Consider the following 19,211-nt stretch of genomic DNA (forward strand, 5'->3'; position numbering starts at 1 on the left):
TCAGCTATTTCTACTGCTTCTCTCCCTTCTCTATCATCACTATTCATTAAAGGTAGCTTTCCATAATCATTCTTCCTATTACTAGCCACATGCTGAAAGAACTCTTATTCTCTCTATGGCATACGTCTCTCCTAATTTGATTTGGTCCCTTCATACATGTATTGTGTAATATTCATGCATTTGCTGATCACCTTTCTTTTTATATACTTTCCACCATTTTTTTCAACAAGTTTTTTCTTTTGATCTTCATTCCATGTAGATACATTATCTATAAGAGAATTAAGTCTCTTAAATTGACTCCGGGTAGGATCCGATGTAAGAGGCCTATAAGTTGAATAGTCGCGAAGTAAAAGAGACATTTTTCTCTCATATTCCTTCCTATCTTGAATCACTACAGCCTTCCCCTTATCAGCTTTCGTAATTATTAAATTATTGTTATTCTTTCTAATCTTTCTTACTCTGAATTTAAAGCATTGAAATCACTGAAGAATAACAATAATTTAATAATTACGAAAGCTGATAAGGGGAAGGCTGTAGTGATTCAAGATAGGAAGGAATATGAGAGAAAAATGTCTCTTTTACTTCGCGACTATTCAACTTATAGGCCTCTTACATCGGATCCTACCCGGAGTCAATTGAAGAGACTTAATTCTCTTATAGATAATGTATCTACATGGAATGAAGATCAAAAGAAAAAACTTAAAACCTTCTTCGGTCGTCCACCTAGATTGTATGGTCTTCCAAAAGTTAATAAACCAGGCATTCCGTTAAGACCAGTCGTAGATTGTATAGGTTGCCCAACTTACAAAATCTCAAAATTTTTATCTAATTTACTCTCCTCTTCAACTAGAAGAACTGATACTTATATAAAAAATACTTTGGATTTCAAAAATAAAATTTCAGATCTTCATTTGGACGTTTCTGATATCATGATCAGTTTAGATGTTGTTTCTTTATTTACAAATGTGCCTCTTTTGGAAAGTATTGAATTACTACAACAGGAATTTCCTTCAGACATTGTAAACTTATTTGATTTTGTAATAAATTCTGGTTATTTTTCTTTTAAAAATAAGTTGTATCAACAAATTGAAGGAACAGCAATGGGTAATCCTCTCTCTCCTGCTATCTCTAATTTCTTTATGGAACATTTTGAACAACGTATCTTTGACAATATTTCTCCCAGACCTACTCATTGGTTCAGATATGTCGATGACATTTTTGCTGTATGGAATGGCTCTTCTGATGAACTTCAACAATTTCTCAATAAGTTAAACGCATTTCATCCTAGGATCAAGTTTACCCTAGAAGTAGAATCAAATAAGCAGTTAGCCTTTTTAGATCTTCTAATTCTTCGCCAACCAGATGGTAACCTACATTTCTCAGTTTATAGAAAGAAGACTCATACAGGCCACTATATCCATGCGGAATCTCATCACCATCCCAGTCAAAAGGCAGGAACTATTAAAACACTGGTTCATCGGGCCCACTCCTTTTGTTCTACAGACGATCTTTTACAGAAAGAAATACGATATATAACTTCTTCCTTTCTATCTAATGGCTATAAGAATTGCTTCATTAAAAGAACTTTGAGTAGATTTAATATGTCTCCCTCTTCAAACACAGAGGAAATAACGTGCATTACCATCCCTTATATACAAGGCATCAGTGAACGTATAGCAAAAATTTTAAAACCACTGAATATTTTTGTTGCCTTTCGACCGTTTAGAAAAATCTCCACCTTTCTCGCTTCTCCAAAGGACAAGCTTCCACATCTTAATCATCCAGGTGTCTACCAGATTCCGTGCTCTTGTGGATTATGTTATTTCGGACAAACGGGAAGATCTGCCTCCATTCGGCTAGAAGAACACCAATCTTATATTGAATACTTTAAACCTGAAAAGTCTGGACTTGCAGAACATGCCATCTTCACTAGACACAGAGTTCATTGGAGAAAGACAAGAGTTCTTCACAAAAGTCGGTTTCTCATGGAACGCCTTTATAAAGAAGCATGTGAAACTCTACTTCATTCTCCTAACTTAAACAGATCCGACGGCTTACGTCTATCCCCTTTATGGGAGATAGTACTTTACAAATCAGCTAATCTTTCCTAACTTTTCATTGTATTAAATTTTTTTTTTTTTTTTTTAGGAAAGTTATTGACCTTTTTAGTTATCTTACACCAGCTACTTAGGTGGCGCTTTTTGGAATTGTCAGTTAGTGTTTAATTTTTGTGCCTAATTGTACTGAAGATGCCTGTGACACACAGGCGAAAATTATACTATTAAATAATATTTCTACGTGAGTTTTTCCGTTATTTATTTGTATAAAAGAAATGCTGCCACTGCTCGCTTCAAATCCACCTTCAGGCTGGCAATGCTCGGGTGTTGTTTTTTGCAAGCTACTCTCTCAAGCTCCAACCACAATCTGAAGTCCAACAGATTAAGATCAGGACTTCCAGGTAGCCAATCAGATGGTGATATGAAGTTGGGCACAATTGCCTCCAACCACTGTTGTGTGGTCCTCACCTTGTGTGCAGGTTGTGAGCTGAGTCCTGTTGGAAGTTCCACTGCCTACTGTGAAGCAAAATGTTGTTCAGGGGATATATCATAGGTTCCAGCACGGTGTCTTGATACATTTTGGTGGAAGTTTTGACCCCTTTTTCTTGCAGAAATGCAACTTGGATTCCCCCACCAAACCATCACTGACAAGGGGTGATGACCTCTCTGAATTCTGGGTGTTATAGCATGTGCTGTGCAACCATCTGGGCACATACTCAATTGTTCTGGCAGTTAAACACTTCACTCTTCACAGATGAAAATTTTCCCATCTGTGAAGAGGATATCTCTATGTCTGTTTTTCACCTACCACTGGAGAAGTGCCTTTTATTTTATCACCCTCTGCCTCATAAGTTGTGTATTAGGAAGTGTCCAGTAGAATGACAACAGGCTCTCATCCTCAGGTTATCAGTTAGTACACATGACATAGTTTTCTGAAAAACTCTCATCTCTCTCTCTCTCTCTTGGCATCGCTTTTTCCATTCTCACAAGATTACAGCAGAGGCATGCCTTCACAGTCCTCACAAGCTGTTGCATCCTACTGCAGCATGGTTAACCTGTTCTTCTTTGGCAGTCAGATATGTCTTTTGTATTATTATAACAGTTAATAATCCAATACACAAACATTCAACTGATCCCAAGTGTTTTTAGAGTGTTGAAAATAACAGGTGGCTGCATTCCAACCTTGTGAAGTGCTATTACAGCTACACACTGCATGTTAACCCATACAGCTAGACAACTCTTTTTTCTCTCTCTACTAATAAATAAGTGAATGCTGGCTGTGCACAGTACCACTAACGGAACCGGGCTCACACAATTCTGTGAGCAGCACAGGCCTGTTCGGACTTCATTAACAGTATTTATGGCAAAATGGTGTATAACGCATTAAGGACTTTTCATAATGAAATTGTCATAAAGACCCAGTGCAATTATCTCCTGCATTTAACAATGGTTAGACTTCAATTTAGAGTAATATAGTATCAATTTTTCAGATTTTTAGATACATATCATGAACATGATGATTTTTGTTACCTTGTGCGAGACCCTTGCCTTAATGACTGGAAATTTGAGGGAGCTTGAAAAGTACAACTAGTCTGTAGAGTTTATTTCCTGGATTTTTTTAAATACTTATTTTATCCACAGTATTACAGCAGTTCAGGTTTACCTGCATTGAAAAACTGTCATAAAAACACAAAATTTAGAAAATGTTGGGTAACAAATGAAGTAATTTCAGTGATAGATGAGCAAAATAAAGAGGAAAGTAAGCAAGATAACAGTTAAGAGAAATATGTAAGTTTAAGGAACAGAATTACTACAGAGAGCAGAAGACTGAAGGAAAAGTGGATGTCTGAAAGATGCTGGATCGAAAATGTGATCAAAAAAGGAAAAACAGACACCGCATACAGATTAATAAAGGAAATGCAATGTAGGAAAAAGCAGAAGATGATAAAGTTCAAAATAAGATCTTGACAGATCTGAAAGATACAGAAAAATGTGGACTTTGTTAAGACAGCAGAATGGAAGCATTTGATAACATTATGGTGTTGGTAAAGAGCACTGACGATGGTCAGAAAAATAAAATCAACCAACAAGGAAGTACTTAGATAAATAAGAGAGAATTAAAATATCATTAGGAGAGTGAAAAATAGAAGAGGAAAAAAAAAAACAAGACATTTGAAGTGGTGGGTAAGAGACAGCATGGACATGACAATGAAAAGGAGATTTGAATAAGTTCATATAGTTGTTAAGGAAATGAATATGTTGTTATAGATTTACATTTCTCAGGAATAATATACTAGGGAATAAAGTTTTAAAACAGCTTTAAACTAATAGGGAATTGCTGATGATTAGACTTAGGGGAAATATTGTTTCAGTGAAAGTAGCTAGTCAATAAAATAATTTTCTGGAAGAATTACTTTAAGTACAATACTTTTTTATGAATGGTTGTGTATGTGCCCATTAAAAGCATTTTTACTATGAGTATTCTGTCTGTTTTCTGAATTCAACACAGTAGAAGCTATGTGTCTTGCATCAGATTTAATAATGAAGTTAAAAAAGTGACATTATTAACTATAATGCCACTGTTTTTCATCTTCATTAAATCTAATGCAAGACAACAGACACATGCAAGATGAACTAAGCAACAGGAGAACAAGTATAAATTCTCTGAAATATAAATACCTTTCTTTCTTTCTTTTCAAATTCTGTTAAGTGAAAAAATACTGAAATGACTATAACACTTGTATTGATTTCAGAAACAGGTTATGCCATTCTACTCACTTCAAACAACTCATCTTTGCCATCAGTTATTCCGGCACTATATTTATCAAAAAACCATTACATCATCAGCCTTTCTGAAGGAAGAAATTTACTGAAGTTCTGTTCTCAAAATGACAATGCCATTTCAGGTATGTATTATTTCATACTTTTTTTTTTAATATAAAACCATATCAGAATTATTAGTAAAATACAGAATTAAGAGGGAACTATGGAGTCTCGATACCAGTTCCTTCTAAATTTATATGATTATATTCATTCTATGAAAAGTGCTCAAGGAATACAGCATATAAGAAAAAAAAAGCTACATTTTCTACACTCTACTAATTTCACGTTCCTTATAGGATGCTTCTTCAGAGAAAGAAAGAAAGAGCAAAATTATATTATGATTGGAAAAAACTACCATAAAAAAAGTTAATAGAACTTTACTACTGGATCACTTAACAGATATATATATATATACACATATTCTATATCATTTGCATGTAGTATTGTTAAGATGAAATGCATAATGACCATCACAATCTTAGTTCCATGTAATTTAGTTATTTAAACCACATACCAGATGTATGTGGTTTAATATAAGACTGATTCTGGAAACCTCACTGAATTTCCTGATGTAACTGTTGTAAGTAGTGCATGACATCTGTTTGTTGCCAGAAAACTTGATCTTCATTTGTTTGAAAAGTGAGGCCTCAAGAATGTTTTCTTTTCCTTTCAATAGCTTCAATTCAATGCATTCTGCCATGCAGATTTCTTTAGGCATTTAGTCTGTCCAATATAAAAACAGTAAAGGAGCAAATTTTGCAAACTTCCTGTTTGATTTAGAGGTGGATGAGACAGTCTGGATGGCTGTAGAAAAGTGGCAAGTCTAAACATAGAGCTGAAAGGGCTACTTTTTATCACTGCTATTTTATTTGCTTGTGTAGCTCAGTGGAAGTGACATTTGCATCCTCTGCACTAGGCCACCCAAAGTTAGATTCAAGTTTAAATCTAGTCACTGACTGAGGAACTGTTTTCTAACGTTCTTTGACTAGTGCCCTGACTTAGTCAATCCCTGTCATGGGCGAGTAGGGGATTTTTCTCTCAGAAACTCTTTTTTTTTTTTTTTTGTCCTATAAATTCAAAAAAATCAACCATAGAACCCACAGTATTTCAGACAGGAACATATCCTGTTATGGTTAGGTATCAAGAGATGGTAGCACTTGTTTGCCACTTATAATTAGTGATAGTCTTGGGCCAGCTATCTCTGCTTGGCTGCTGATGGAGATTCTCCTTATACGACAGTTGAGGCTATTTTGAAGCTTCATTAGATGATGGCTGAAGGATGCTTTTATATCTATCTATCTATCTATCTATCTATCTATATATATATATATATATATATATATATATATATATATATATATATAGGGTGGCCATAAATTAACTTTCCCTCTTTGGAGGTATCTGTAGCTAAAACTAATACACGGAATGAGACCACATTTTATATTGAGACTTTCGAAGGCATGGGGAGATGAATTCTGCAAAAAAAGATTTAGTATCAAAAGTCGCCGGTATAGGGAAATTTTGGCGCTGGCAGAGCTGAAAGCTGTCAAATATTTGCAGTAAATGCAGGTTAAAAGGATTATACAAATTTTGCTGTGCGTACGTGACAGCAGTACCACCAATTCCACTTAAAAAGGGATTGGCAATGTTCAGGCAGTTATTCGAATGACTGACGAATTGTGTTCAACATGTGTCCTACCTTGCCTCAGCGTGCTTTACTTGTTAAGTTGTTTTACTTTAAACAGTGTAATGCCGTAGCAGCCCTTCGGGAATTGAGAAGGCTTCATAACCTGCATACAGGTCCTATATGTCAGCAGTAGGCACTGAGAGCTACGATTAAGAAGTTTGAAGAAACTGAATCACTAGGAGTTAGACCTGGCAGAGGACGGAAAGCAGTGCAAGAAGAGACAGTAACAGACGTTGCTACTGCGGTGTTCAACGACACAGGGACCAGTACTGGTCCAAGCACTCGTGCCATAGCTCGCCAACTTGATATGGCTTATGGTACGGTCCCGAAAATCTTACGGAAAATGTTTCACTTCTATCCATATAAGTTCAGTCGTGTGCAAGCGCTAACTACCGCAGATTATAAGCACATGACCTTCGCGCTAACGTTTCTTGCCCGAATGGAGGTCGACAATGACTGGCCTTAGAGAATATTGTAGGGTGATGAGGCTCATTTTTATCTGAATGGGTCGGTCAACACTCACAACTGCAGAATTTGAGCACCTGAACATTCCTAAGCGATCCAGCAAGTACCACTGCATTCTTCAAAAGTAACCATGTGGTGTGGCTTCACAGCCGATTTCATAATAGGACCATACTTTTTTGAGTGTATTACCCCTACAGGTCCTGTAACCTGCTCCATTACTGGAGAAATTTATCAACGAATGCTGGAAAATTATGTCATTCTTGTATTGTAGCAAAGACTTTGGACTCCATAATTTTTATGCAAGAAGACATGACCACACATTGAACATTCCGTACAGTGCCTTTTATGCCAGCATTTCAGTAACGAGAGGGTTATCAGTCAGTTCTTTCCGACGGCATGGCTGCCTCGATCCCCGGACATCACACCATGTGACTTTTGGCTGTGGGGGTATTTGAAATCCATTGTTGTATGTTGGTGGTGTTCCCAACTTGCATCTTTTGAAAGAGAACATAAAACAGGCTGTTATGAACATCCAATCCAACTCCTTCTGCTCAGCTGTAAAGCATGTCGCACACCAGATGCAATTTGTTGTACACAAGAAAGGTTAGTACATTAAAAATCGTGTGTGTGTGGTCCAGGGGACCCTGATTCTGATGAATAAAACATTATTTCCTGTGAGTTCAATCACTACATTAATTTCTGTGTCTCTCGCAAGTTGTTGTTGTTTTGGTTTAATTATTATTATTCTTATTATCATTGTAACGTGCCACATATCCAGCTGGAATGAGTGACGTGGCTGTCGCTTACACCGTCGAAATGTTATTATTCCATTTTATCTGCTGTTGATGTAATTATCTGCTTGTTTTCAGCTCTGCCAGCACCAAAATTTCCCCTATCGGCGAGTTTTGGTACTAAACATTTTTTTTTAAGGAAATTATCTCCCCGTGCCTTCAAAAGTCTCGATATAAAATTTGGTTTTATTCCGTTTATTGGTTTTAGCTACAGATGCCTCCAAAGAGGGAAAGTTATTTTATGGCCACCCTGTATATAGTTTTCTGATCATGACCATTTTTGATAAGGTTGATACATTATATAATGTGTTAGAGTTCTGATTATATATTCATTCTGAGCCTGGTGAGGGTGGTAGCATGTAGATATCTTACTCTCTGCATATGAACTGGCTATATGAGTTTGCAGTGGTTAGGGACTCTCAGGAATTTATCAAATGGAAGAATCTATTGTTTTCAACTTATACTGTAAAATGGATATGTGAATGATGAGTGCTCAAGCGGCTTGTAAATTCTTCCTTAACTGGCTAAATTATAAAAATGTCATCACTATAACAGGAGTCAAATTTTAATTTTAAACGGCCATTCTTTATTAAAGCATGTCTTGTCTTACAAAGGATTCCATCAATAAGTTTGCCCCTGATGTAGAGAGAGAAACAAAGAAATGAAGATATAACCAGCCTTTCTTTCAAATTAAGAACTTACTGACTTTCTTAGCAAGCTTTGCCATCAATAACTTGTCACGAACATCTCGCACAATCTTCTCCCAGTAGACACTATCAGTATCCACTGGTAAAAAGTTGGTGAGACTGCACATGCAGAATGGGTTTACAGATAAGCTACATTCTGCAAGGAACAGCATGGTACTAAAGGAAAACACTACCTAGACATCTCATTTCCACAATTTGGTGATAAAAACTTTGAACAGATAGAAATCCAATGCTCATACACTGTTAATTGCTCTCTAACCAATAAGCAGTGAGTTTAAATCCAACCACAGGCATCGATGTTTCTGAAAGGTTTTGAGTGACAGGTGAATTTCATCACCCAATGTAAAACCACCACTCTGCTTAGTGAAAACCCTGGAGATTTTCAAGTGGCTTAAAATGGTTCAATGTTGTAAAATGATATAACATTTTGTGAGTGGGATTCACGTAAAAACTCTCAGTTCAGATTTTTTTTACTATTCCACAGAATATGATACATAATGAATATCATATACCAAATGCTTATTTGCAATGAATATAAATTGACCATTTTTCTTCTAAATCAGCTACTTTGTTACTGCCATGGATCACATATAGTTGCTGCAGTTTAGTGCAGTCTAGTACTGCTTTCAGCTGACTGACACTCTAGCACTGCATGCCAGCACTCATATAGAGAATGCTGAGAAAAGTTTGAAAGAAAGAAGTTCTCTCAACATTCAGTAACTTGTCAAACATTTTGTATTTAAGAATTTGGAATGCATTTATTATTGGAAAATTGAAATATTTTAATTTTAAAAAAGTCAAATTTTTTGAAGATGAAAATTAATTTACTTTTGTTTTGATATGTTACATTATAATACAAATTCAAAAAAAAAGGGGGAAAGGATATTTTAATAATAAAGTTTTCAAACCACAAAATATTCCATAGCCAATATCTTAAAATATCTCAGTCTGATTTTTCGTCAGTGGATGAGGTCCATTTTGTGACTTTCGATACTATAAAGTCTTGTTTTCTCATAATATTCATATTCAGATCTTTGGCCAAAATGAGATTTCTCTTTTCAGAGTGACTTATATCTCCTCTTTTTTTTGTTCACCAACACAACACACTTAACAATATACTGTTTTCTTCAGAGAATACTACATCCAGCTGCTCAAGAAAGAGCAATATGTTCCTTCTTTTTCTTTGAGAGAGAGAGATGCATGGCTGTTATTAAAAACTGATCTGAGATTTTACAATTTGTAATGAAATATAAAGGGAAAGATCTTTCTACATGAAGTAAACTATGTCAAAAATACATACTAACCGGAGCATTCTATATTATAGAAATGTCAAGTTTCAAACAAACTTAACAAAAAAAAGGCAACCTCCATGGAATCATTGTGGGAGACCCACACCATCCCCACAATATCCACTGTACCTCTCCTTAGATGAACTAACTCATTAAAAAAAATAAATACATATATATATAACTCCAAGTTGCTGGCAGCCAATTCACCACTCTGCATGTGAAAAGTCTAGTCCTCACACACATGCTAACTATACCCCTACAAAATTTTCAAGAAGAATCCCTTGTTCTGCTCTTTCAGCCAAGTGTTAAATATTTCCTCTGAATCAATCCTATAAACTCCTATTAGTAATATCTAACTAATATATAACTAAATATATATCTATAGGGAGCATTCCACAGACCACTTCACTACCTCGGTCACTCACCTCTGGAATCTTTCCACCACCACCTCATCTAAAAGAAACCCAAGTACCCAGACCTGAGCACAGTAACCCAGATGTGGTCATATCAAAGCCATACAAAGAGGAACAATAACTTCTTTATATCTTATCGTTAGTGTGTTCTTCAATAACTAAGTAATACTATGAGCTACCTTGGCCACCTCTGCAATACATCCTCTAAGCATAACTTTCTATCCACCAATACTCCCAAGATCCTAGCTTCAATTTCCTGAGGTACTGTTCTATCACCTTCGTAGATAACTTGTAAGCTTTTTATTTCAAAATGAAAAATTTTTCACATTTCCAGAATAAACTGGCACCTATTTATTTTCTGCTCATAGTCAGCCAACTTACATAATCTTACAAGCCCTCTAAATTGCTTTGATTAATGATTATGCTACCTAATTTTGCATAATTGACAAACAACTGAATATATATGTACAAGTTCCTCAAGCAACAATCATGGAGGTTTTGCCAAGTTGAACATCTTCCTACTCTACATGTGTCTGTTCTAAGCATACACTGCTGCTTCATGCCATTCCTATTTAGGTCTTATTTGATAGTCGATCCATCTCATTCAGGGACTACCTCTTAACACCTTCTAGATCACTGAACATAATCTTGTTGACCATCTAAATGGCATACATTCTGCAAAGGCCAAACCATCATAGCCATTCCTACATAAAATAGTGCTAAGAGGTGACTGACCACTCTTCTAATGTAGCTCATTATTCATGAAATCAAACCACTGTATTCCCAAAATACTCAAAAGAATACTGATCAAAAGCACCAAATCTCCAAGTCACAGCTCCATAATACAAAACAGAGAGAACCAGACTTTTCTCGACTAAATTTTGTTTGAACTGATATTCCTGTGTTTCCATAATTTCTAAACATCCTGAAGCCATCCCTAATCTTTTACACATTTCCTTTCGACACTTCGGCACATGTCAAAAGAAGGAGAATCCATTCCAATAATAGGGTAATCAATCCGTATTGTGGGATGAGTGTGTTTATTATTACAGGTCAGAAAATTAACTTCTCTTTTATGATCATTGTAGTTTTTAAAGTGGTAACTATTTTGCTTGTATAACAGTTGGAAAATTTTATGTATAAAGCACGTGATTTTGCGTGTTTAATGACCAATTCATACATCGCCTTATTTCTTTTCCCTTCAACATGAATTGATTCTTCTTGGCAGTCTTGCAACGACAGCTCTCGCTTATGTGGGTGGACTATACCAAGATTATTGAAGTGAGAGACCTGCTTTAGAGCATATCCTTTAAGAAAGACAGAAAACTCCTCTTTATCACCTGTTTTAAATGCAGCGTGAAAGAGTATTTCTTTACTGTTGCAATCGGAAAAACAGCAATATTACAAAGCTTTTTTTCCCCCTTTCTGTCATTGCTTAAAAAAAAGTTGCTGTTGAATGACATGATTCTTGTGGTAAGTTTGCCCACTTATATATGTACATATGTAGATAGATATTTGCTCACAATTTAGAAGTAGAGATGTGCCTAAGTGCATTTTTAGCATAAAACCCTGCATGCACATTTGTGCATGAGGGGTTATGCTATTTTCTGATTGTCCAAAAAATCATTACAGTAAAGAAATACTTCTCTTTCATACTCATACTATATTTACAACAGGTGATAAAGATCAGTCCCCCATCTTTCTTGCACAAAGCAATGCTGTTAGGAATTTGAGGTGGTGCAACAGGAAGAATTAATATATCTAGAATAAAGTCAAAGCATTTTCTTAGAAACTTTTAGATTTTGTACATAAGAAACAATAATTTACAGTATATTTTTAAAAACTTCAAACCTCCAAAGATTGAAATATTCAAAATGTGAAGCAAGAACATATCTTAGCCTCAATAATTATAATTCCTGAATATGCAAATACAATTTATATCTGAGCAATAATAATCAAGAAAAGAGCAGTAATAGCATTCAACACCACACATGAAGATAAACTTTTTGATTGCAAAGCAATTTTCAAGTGTATGTGGTCAAACTTCAAACTGGGGGAAAAGGATAATAAAACTTATTTGTGCCTACGTTAACACCGCAGGTTCTACTATGGAAGAAGTGATAGAATTTTTCAAGCAATCAGAGAAACTAGCTGACACTATAAAGAAAGCAGAAAAGCTAGTCCTTGTCAGAGATCTAAACAACAAAGTAGAAAACAGCTACAAAAATTCAGTACTAATTTTTTTGCAAGAAAGATATCACTTTTACTTACTTTCAATAATAAACATATCAACTCTTGGACTAACCTATACCTTCAGCCAGCCTTTCCTGGCACAAACACAGCTCAGCCATGACTTTTGCAACTTCTCTGTTCAAGAACTACTTTTCAACTGTACAATTGCTAACATTATAAATCCTCAATTTGTCCAACCATGCAATACTGATCACACATTTGGAGTAGTGCACTTAAAGCCTCTCTAAGACTGTTTGATGCTATTCAGAATAGGGCAATTCCAATTCCTTGTTGATCCCTCTCAAAAATGTTCAGTTTTTGTCTTATGCTTCTTCTACAAATACTTTCATGATAATATCCTACTAAACCAGCAAGTGTAAACTGTCATTCTTGCTCCTTTGTCCAAGACTATAATAACAAGAATGGCTATCAGTCAATATTCTAGCTCCTCCTAAATTAATTTAACCAACTTCTCCTCCTCCTCTTTCATTCCATCTACTTGTTTTGGAGTTGTCTCCTCTCATTCTGTCCATCCCAAATACTAAAATCTTCAGTTATTCAAAAACATATTAATAGATTCCTCCCTTCTTCTTGCCCACATGGCTCTGATGTATTCATGCGACCACATATATATATATATATATATATCATGGGTCACACACACACACACATATATATATAAATAAATGGAAGGAAACCTCCTCAGCCTCTAAAGAAATTTGACAACTAAATGGGGCTCAATGTCCGATCCTCATTTTCCTGTGTATGTTCTTTTCTTTCTGATATCAAAATTGGAGATGTTAATGTCAGCTCTTTGCTTTATGCGGATGATGTTATACTTCTAAATAAATCCGCTACAAGTCTGCAAGATTCTCTGACTAAATTGAATAGCTGTTGTAATAGATATGGTATGAAGGTCAGCAATAAAAAGACAAAGACAATGAAAATAGGCAGAATCATTGAAAATGTCAACTGTGTTATGAATGGAGAACCTGTGGAACAAGTAAAACATTTCAGCTACTTAGGCACAATTTTTACTGAAGATGGTAAACTAAATATAGAAATAGACAACAGAATCAGCAAAGCTGGTATCGTGGGAAGTCAATTGAATAAATTCATATGGAATAAGAAAGAAATTAGTCGGAACACTAAATTAGCTGTATACAAGACTGTGTTCAAACCAATTTTAACTTATGGATCTGAGAGCTGGGTCAAAAGTAAAACACTTGACCAAAGACTAGAGACCGCAGATATGAGAGTCCTGAGAAAGATTAGAGGCGTGAACAGAGATCATCAATGGCAATATCATATTAAAAATGAGGATATTAGGAAAGAACTTGACATTGTCAGCATCCAGGAATGCGTTAGCAGAGCTAATCTCAGATGGTATGGTCACTTAAATAGAATGGGAGAGGAAAGATTAGCAAAACAAGTGTTCTCTGCCAGGTTGGCAGGAAAACGACCCAGAGGAAGACCAAGATATAGGTGGATTGATACGGTACAAAGTGCCTTAGACGATAGAAATATAAGATCTGATAATGTTGGAGTCTTGACAAGTAACAGACTGATTTGGAGGAAAATTGTAGATAGGAAGTTAGTAATGATGTAATTTTTTCATGTAGTACTGTCATATCCTGTACACCCCTTGAGGGTACATGGCAGGAATTTGATGATGATGATGATGATGATGTTCTTTTCTTTCATGAGAAATCCAATTAGTTGCAAAATGAATGAGAATGGCTGATAATTTTGAATGTACCTGACCGAACTGTTTTTTTTTTACTAATTATATGAAGAGCCAAAAGCTTCAATTCGGCGACGTGAACTTATTTAAGTTAAGGGATATTACATCCCATATTGTTTCATAGCTGAATAAGAAACTCAAAGAGTTTCATGCTGAATAAGAAACTCAAAGAGTTTCATGCTGAATATAGAAACTATATAAAGTTCGGTGAGTCCAAGCGTAAGCAAATACCTGGATAGTGCAACACCTGACCCATTTGGTAATGCAACTTAATCCCACACAAGAGAGGTTGCAAGACCTATAACACAACAATGTCGTTTCTAGCCAATGGTCAAGAAGAAAGAATCTGTTATATTTTTTGAACAACTGAAAGTTAGAGATCTTAAGGAAAATTGTGTACAGAAGACTGTTCCAGAGTACAGAGACAGAAAGTATGAAAGAGGAGAATGAGAAGTTTGGTTTGATGTGTTTGAGCTGGAAAGTGCTGTTGGTGTGTTTACTCAATTGAGGGAAAGTGGGTGACCACACTTTGACATTAATTAACCTACGGGTAGACTATAATTTATGGTATCATATCATCTAAATACCATATAATCACATCCCACTGTTGTCATGGAAAATATTATTCCTCGCCGAAACGAACTATTTTACCATTCATAAAGATTTATCGAGCCTCGACAGCTCAGTTGATTTCGACAATGCTCTTCCGTTGAAAAGAGGAGAGTTCAAACCAGTCTATGACTCGAAGAACCTGAATTAGAGCTTTTCAATCAAAGGCGAGTGTTAACGGTTCTCACAGGCAGTTCAACGGTTTTTTGAATTCTGGAAATGTACATTCCTAAAAACAAGTAAACCTTCTCCGTAACATATCAACAGACATAGAATACTATTGGACAAGGAAATTTACAGGAAAGTACCTTGTTCTGTAATGATCCTCTAGTGAGCTGTCTGGCAGAGGTAATGATAATTTATTGCAAAAGTCAGGAGATAAAAAAAAATAAAAGTATAAGATAGATGACTAAGCATGTAATCCAGAAGAAAAAGCATTGTGGATTCAGCAAGCTTGTTAAGAGCACACACAGAAATACCTGTAGAAGAGGTATTACAGAGTGGAAACAGTACATCTATGAGAGAGTAGCTGGAATGAGTCTGTAAAAGAGGGGATACCAATTAACTGAATCACCCTCATCTATATCACATCAAACATTTTTTCCCCATAAAAATTACTATTTTTCAGTTATAATAATGTGGCAAAATATTCATTATAAACATAGCTAGTTACTTACATGGTTATCTGCCAGAAGAGATAAAAGAATGCTTTTCTTTTGATATGTTCTTATGAAATACCAAATTTCCAAAGATACCAACATTCTGAAAAGATATTCAAATAAAAATTCAGATGAAAGACAAAAAAATAAAACAACATGCTTAAAATTTTGTAAAAATTCTTCCTTAACATTTCTATCACATCTTTAAAAGCTAAACTTAAAAACTAAAGTCACTCAGGAAATTGTGAAATGCTAACAATCTTGTCCTGCTAACCATAAACAATTCTTCCATTTAGCAAGCTCTTAATGTACCTCTCCTAGGCCATACTGAACACGGTGAGGATATACTAAAAATAGTCCTACATAAATTCATATTGTCAGCTGCTTATCAGTGAAGGCAACCATGTATCTGTCTGAATTCAGCAACAAACTTTTTGAATTACAATTTTCATACCAATAATGAGTGTTGTCTAAAATTTGTCCTTTTTTAGAACTGCAATGTATTTATGTAAAGGATGCAAGATAATTTTTTCTTGTACTAAACTATTTAGAGTATTTAGTGTCTTTATGACATACTTTTATTGTAATATTTTAATATTAAACAGGTGTAAAATAGTGCCAAAAAGGCAGAAGAAATGAAAAGCTAACAAGAACAGTGAAGTAGTGAACAAGAAGGTATTCTCCAAAGACGACATTAAAGAGGATATTGAAAATAATTTAACCTCTGAGATTGCTGAGCTAAAGTAGATTATTAGACAGATGATGACAAAATGATGAGAGAACTACAGAAAATCATGCAGCATTTAGCAGAACACAGGGAAAATAAAAAGTTCAGCAGCACAATAGAAAATAAAGCATGGAATCAGGTAAGTTAATATATAATAACAAAAATCCAATAAGTTTGACTATCATAAAAACATGCCTTTGTTTGAGCAGGTTATAATATCAAGTTTTCCCAGTGCAAGAAATAAAAATATAATGCAAGCAATTCAAAAACAGAAACGAAAAGTAAACGAGATCGTAATTGTAGTAGGCACCAACAACTTAACTAGCGATAAGTTCAGTATGAGAGAGGACATGAAAGGGTTGTTGGAAGAGGCAAGAATGAAGAGTGAGAAGATGAAAACAGTAAGTATATTACCTTGATATGATAAAACTGAATTAAGAAGAAAGGCTATAAAGGCAAATGTTTCAATTATAGGCCGTATAGAAGAAAAGGATGTGTGAAGCGAGTTTTAAGGAAGATTCAATTTGTATAAGAGGGATGGCCTATACTTGAATGCGTTTCGCATCAGGAGTCTTGAAAAATTATTAATTAATATAAGACCTAACACAAAGAATTAGGGAAACTGAATTCTGATGGGAGGAATTGTAAGAATCTGTGTAAGAGCGACAATGTTTGGTAACTGTGTTAATGATGGGAATAGTTATTATTATGGAAATGATTACGAAGAGAGAATGAATCTGTGTTCATCTGATTTGGACCTACCAAGCATGTGTAACAATGTCTACATAAGTAAGGAACTAGATAAGAACAGGGATCTACAAGTTGTCAAACTGTGTCATGCAGACCACAGACAAGTGTATGCAAAAGAGCATGCAGGTGATTTATTATGTCTGTGCATGAATGCTAAGAGTATCAGAAACAAAAGAGCAGAGTTTGTTGCCTTGGTTAATATATTGGGACCTCATATTGTAGGCATTAGTGAAACTTGACTATCAATCGCAAATAGTACAGTATTTTTAGGAAGGACAGACAGAATAGGAGAGGCATGATGCTAATGATATCAAATGTCTTGAATCACGTTAGAGTTGAGACCTATGACTGCAATACTAGTAACAATTTTTCATGTAGCAGTGGGAATGAAGCCATCTGGTGTGAGGTGGAGTCTAACAAGATTAAATACACAGTGGGTGTTGTTACAAACCTGGCGGATCAGTTGTAGTGACGAAGAAATGCGTCAACAAATAAATATGTGTGCAAAGAGCGTAATCATAATTAGGGACTTTAATTATCCAAACATTGATTGGGTAGTTATGCAATCGCATGAGAAGAATGAAATTGAATTTATTCAACTGTTGTGAGACAACTTCCTCAAGCAGCATGTGACAGAAGGAACTCAAGTTCAAAGAATTAGATCTGATTATAGTGGGGTGGGGTGGGGGGGGGGTTCACTTAAAGACAACTATTCTGGCTCCATTTGGACAGTGTTCGTGCATTATCACTTGGGAAGCGAATGTTCCATTCAGAAAAGGCTACATGCTGAGTTCTGTGCCATGGTAACAATTATTGAATCGGAATGAGATCGACAGCGTGTGGAAGCGTTTAAAAAATAATTAAATGATGCAATATCAGAATGTGTCCCTAGAGTTTCAAGAATAAAGAGTAGGAAGTTTTTTTAACTTGGTTATACTATAAACTCAAAATACCAAGAAATTATATACTTGGTTTAATCCTCTATTGCTGAAAATACTTGCATCTCAAGTATTTTCAGGACTGGGACAACTTGTATATATATAGAAGCTAATGACTTCACATCACTTGCCTTCTTCATTACTTCAACCTTAGTATCACCTCTGGGTCTGGCTTCCACTGAAGAGATCTCAATAAAGGTCGAAACCGGTCTGGGTAGTGATCCTTCCCATAATGCATAGTATTATATATATCCGTAAGGATATGTGCTTTACATTATGGGATACTAAGGCAAGTGATGTGAGGTCATTAGCTTCTATATATACGAGTTGCCACAGTCCTGAAAATACTTCAGGCACAAACTTTGTTTGCTTAGACTTGGATAAAGGATTAAACCAAGTATATAATTTCTTGGTATCTTTAATTTATAATAATTAAAGTAGGAGTGAAATGGATGTATAATCTAATTAAACAAGATTCGTAAGAAAAAAGATGATGTGAAAGGAATATCATGTGCATAAGGATGATGTCAGTTATTATAATTATAAGTAGCAGATCAGAGGAGTCACAAATGTTGTATGGAAAGCTAAGTCAGAGTATGAACAGAAATTGGCTCTGCAAGTTAAAGACAACCCAAAAGAATTCTGTCATTATGCTGCAAATAACAGAAAGAATGGATTTGAATAACTCTACTGAATGCTGATGGGAAACTGATGTGGGAAACGGATGCAGAAGTGAATTGTTCAACTAATGAGCAGCCATTTTGTAAAAGCTATCAACCTACTATATGCAACACTGAACTCATCACTACCTCTTCATCGTATGAGGAAACTCATGAGGATGAGGAGGAAGTACTAGAATCATTGCACAAACTGAATAACAATTCTGCAATAGAGACTGATGGATATCAGCATGAATGCTAAAAGAGTGTTCAGCTGAACTGGCTATTTTCTTCACCAGGCTATATAATTTGAGTCTGAGAACAGGAATGTTTGTGCAAGAATGGAAAGAATGTATGGTAATCCCACTGCACAAGGATGATGCAAAGGCTGATGTATCCAACTATCCACCAATCAGTATCCCAAGAGTGGCTGTGAAGATTTTGGAAAAAATGGTTAGGGCTCACATTCAGAAATAAGTTGACAAAGAATCTCTACTTTTCAATGAACAGCATAGGTTTACTAAGGGAAGGCCATGTTTTAGCAACTTGTTCACATTCTATAATAATGTTACCACAGAGTTAGACAAGGGGAATGGATACACCATGATACTTTTGCATTTTGCTAAGGCTTTTAGAATACAGCATGGAAGGCTGTTGCATA

The 19,211-nt window shown here is 35.4% G+C and overlaps 2 protein-coding genes across 10 annotated transcripts in view; one reads left to right on the forward strand and one right to left on the reverse strand.

Moving 5' to 3' along the window:
- The window catches only part of LOC150099893 (uncharacterized), a 203,005-nt gene that overhangs the window by 167,535 nt on the left and 16,259 nt on the right, over positions 1–19,211 (forward strand). Inside the window, exon 57 of the mRNA XM_090403168.1 lies at positions 4,811–4,963. Coding sequence (XP_090259294.1) covers positions 4,811–4,963 — 153 coding nt within the window. The remainder of the gene's footprint in view (positions 1–4,810; positions 4,964–19,211) is intronic.
- rump (heterogeneous nuclear ribonucleoprotein rumpelstiltskin) overlaps positions 1–19,211 on the reverse strand; it is a 207,678-nt gene that overhangs the window by 30,267 nt on the left and 158,200 nt on the right. For 7 of the 9 annotated variants that reach the window (XR_016549267.1, XR_016549270.1, XR_016549271.1 and 4 more), the window contains 2 exons: positions 15,495–15,579; positions 3,588–3,733 (listed from right to left, as the gene is read on the reverse strand). The gene's annotated coding sequence lies outside the window, so the exon portion shown is untranslated. The remainder of the gene's footprint in view (positions 1–3,587; positions 3,734–15,494; positions 15,580–19,211) is intronic. The other 2 variants (XR_016549268.1, XR_016549269.1) reach the window with 2 other exon arrangements.

Source organism: Typopeltis vanoorti, chromosome 13 (assembly GCF_054136105.1).
Source record: "Typopeltis vanoorti isolate ZY-2024b chromosome 13, IOZ_Tvanoo_1.0, whole genome shotgun sequence".
Taxonomy (NCBI): domain Eukaryota; kingdom Metazoa; phylum Arthropoda; class Arachnida; order Uropygi; family Thelyphonidae; genus Typopeltis; species Typopeltis vanoorti.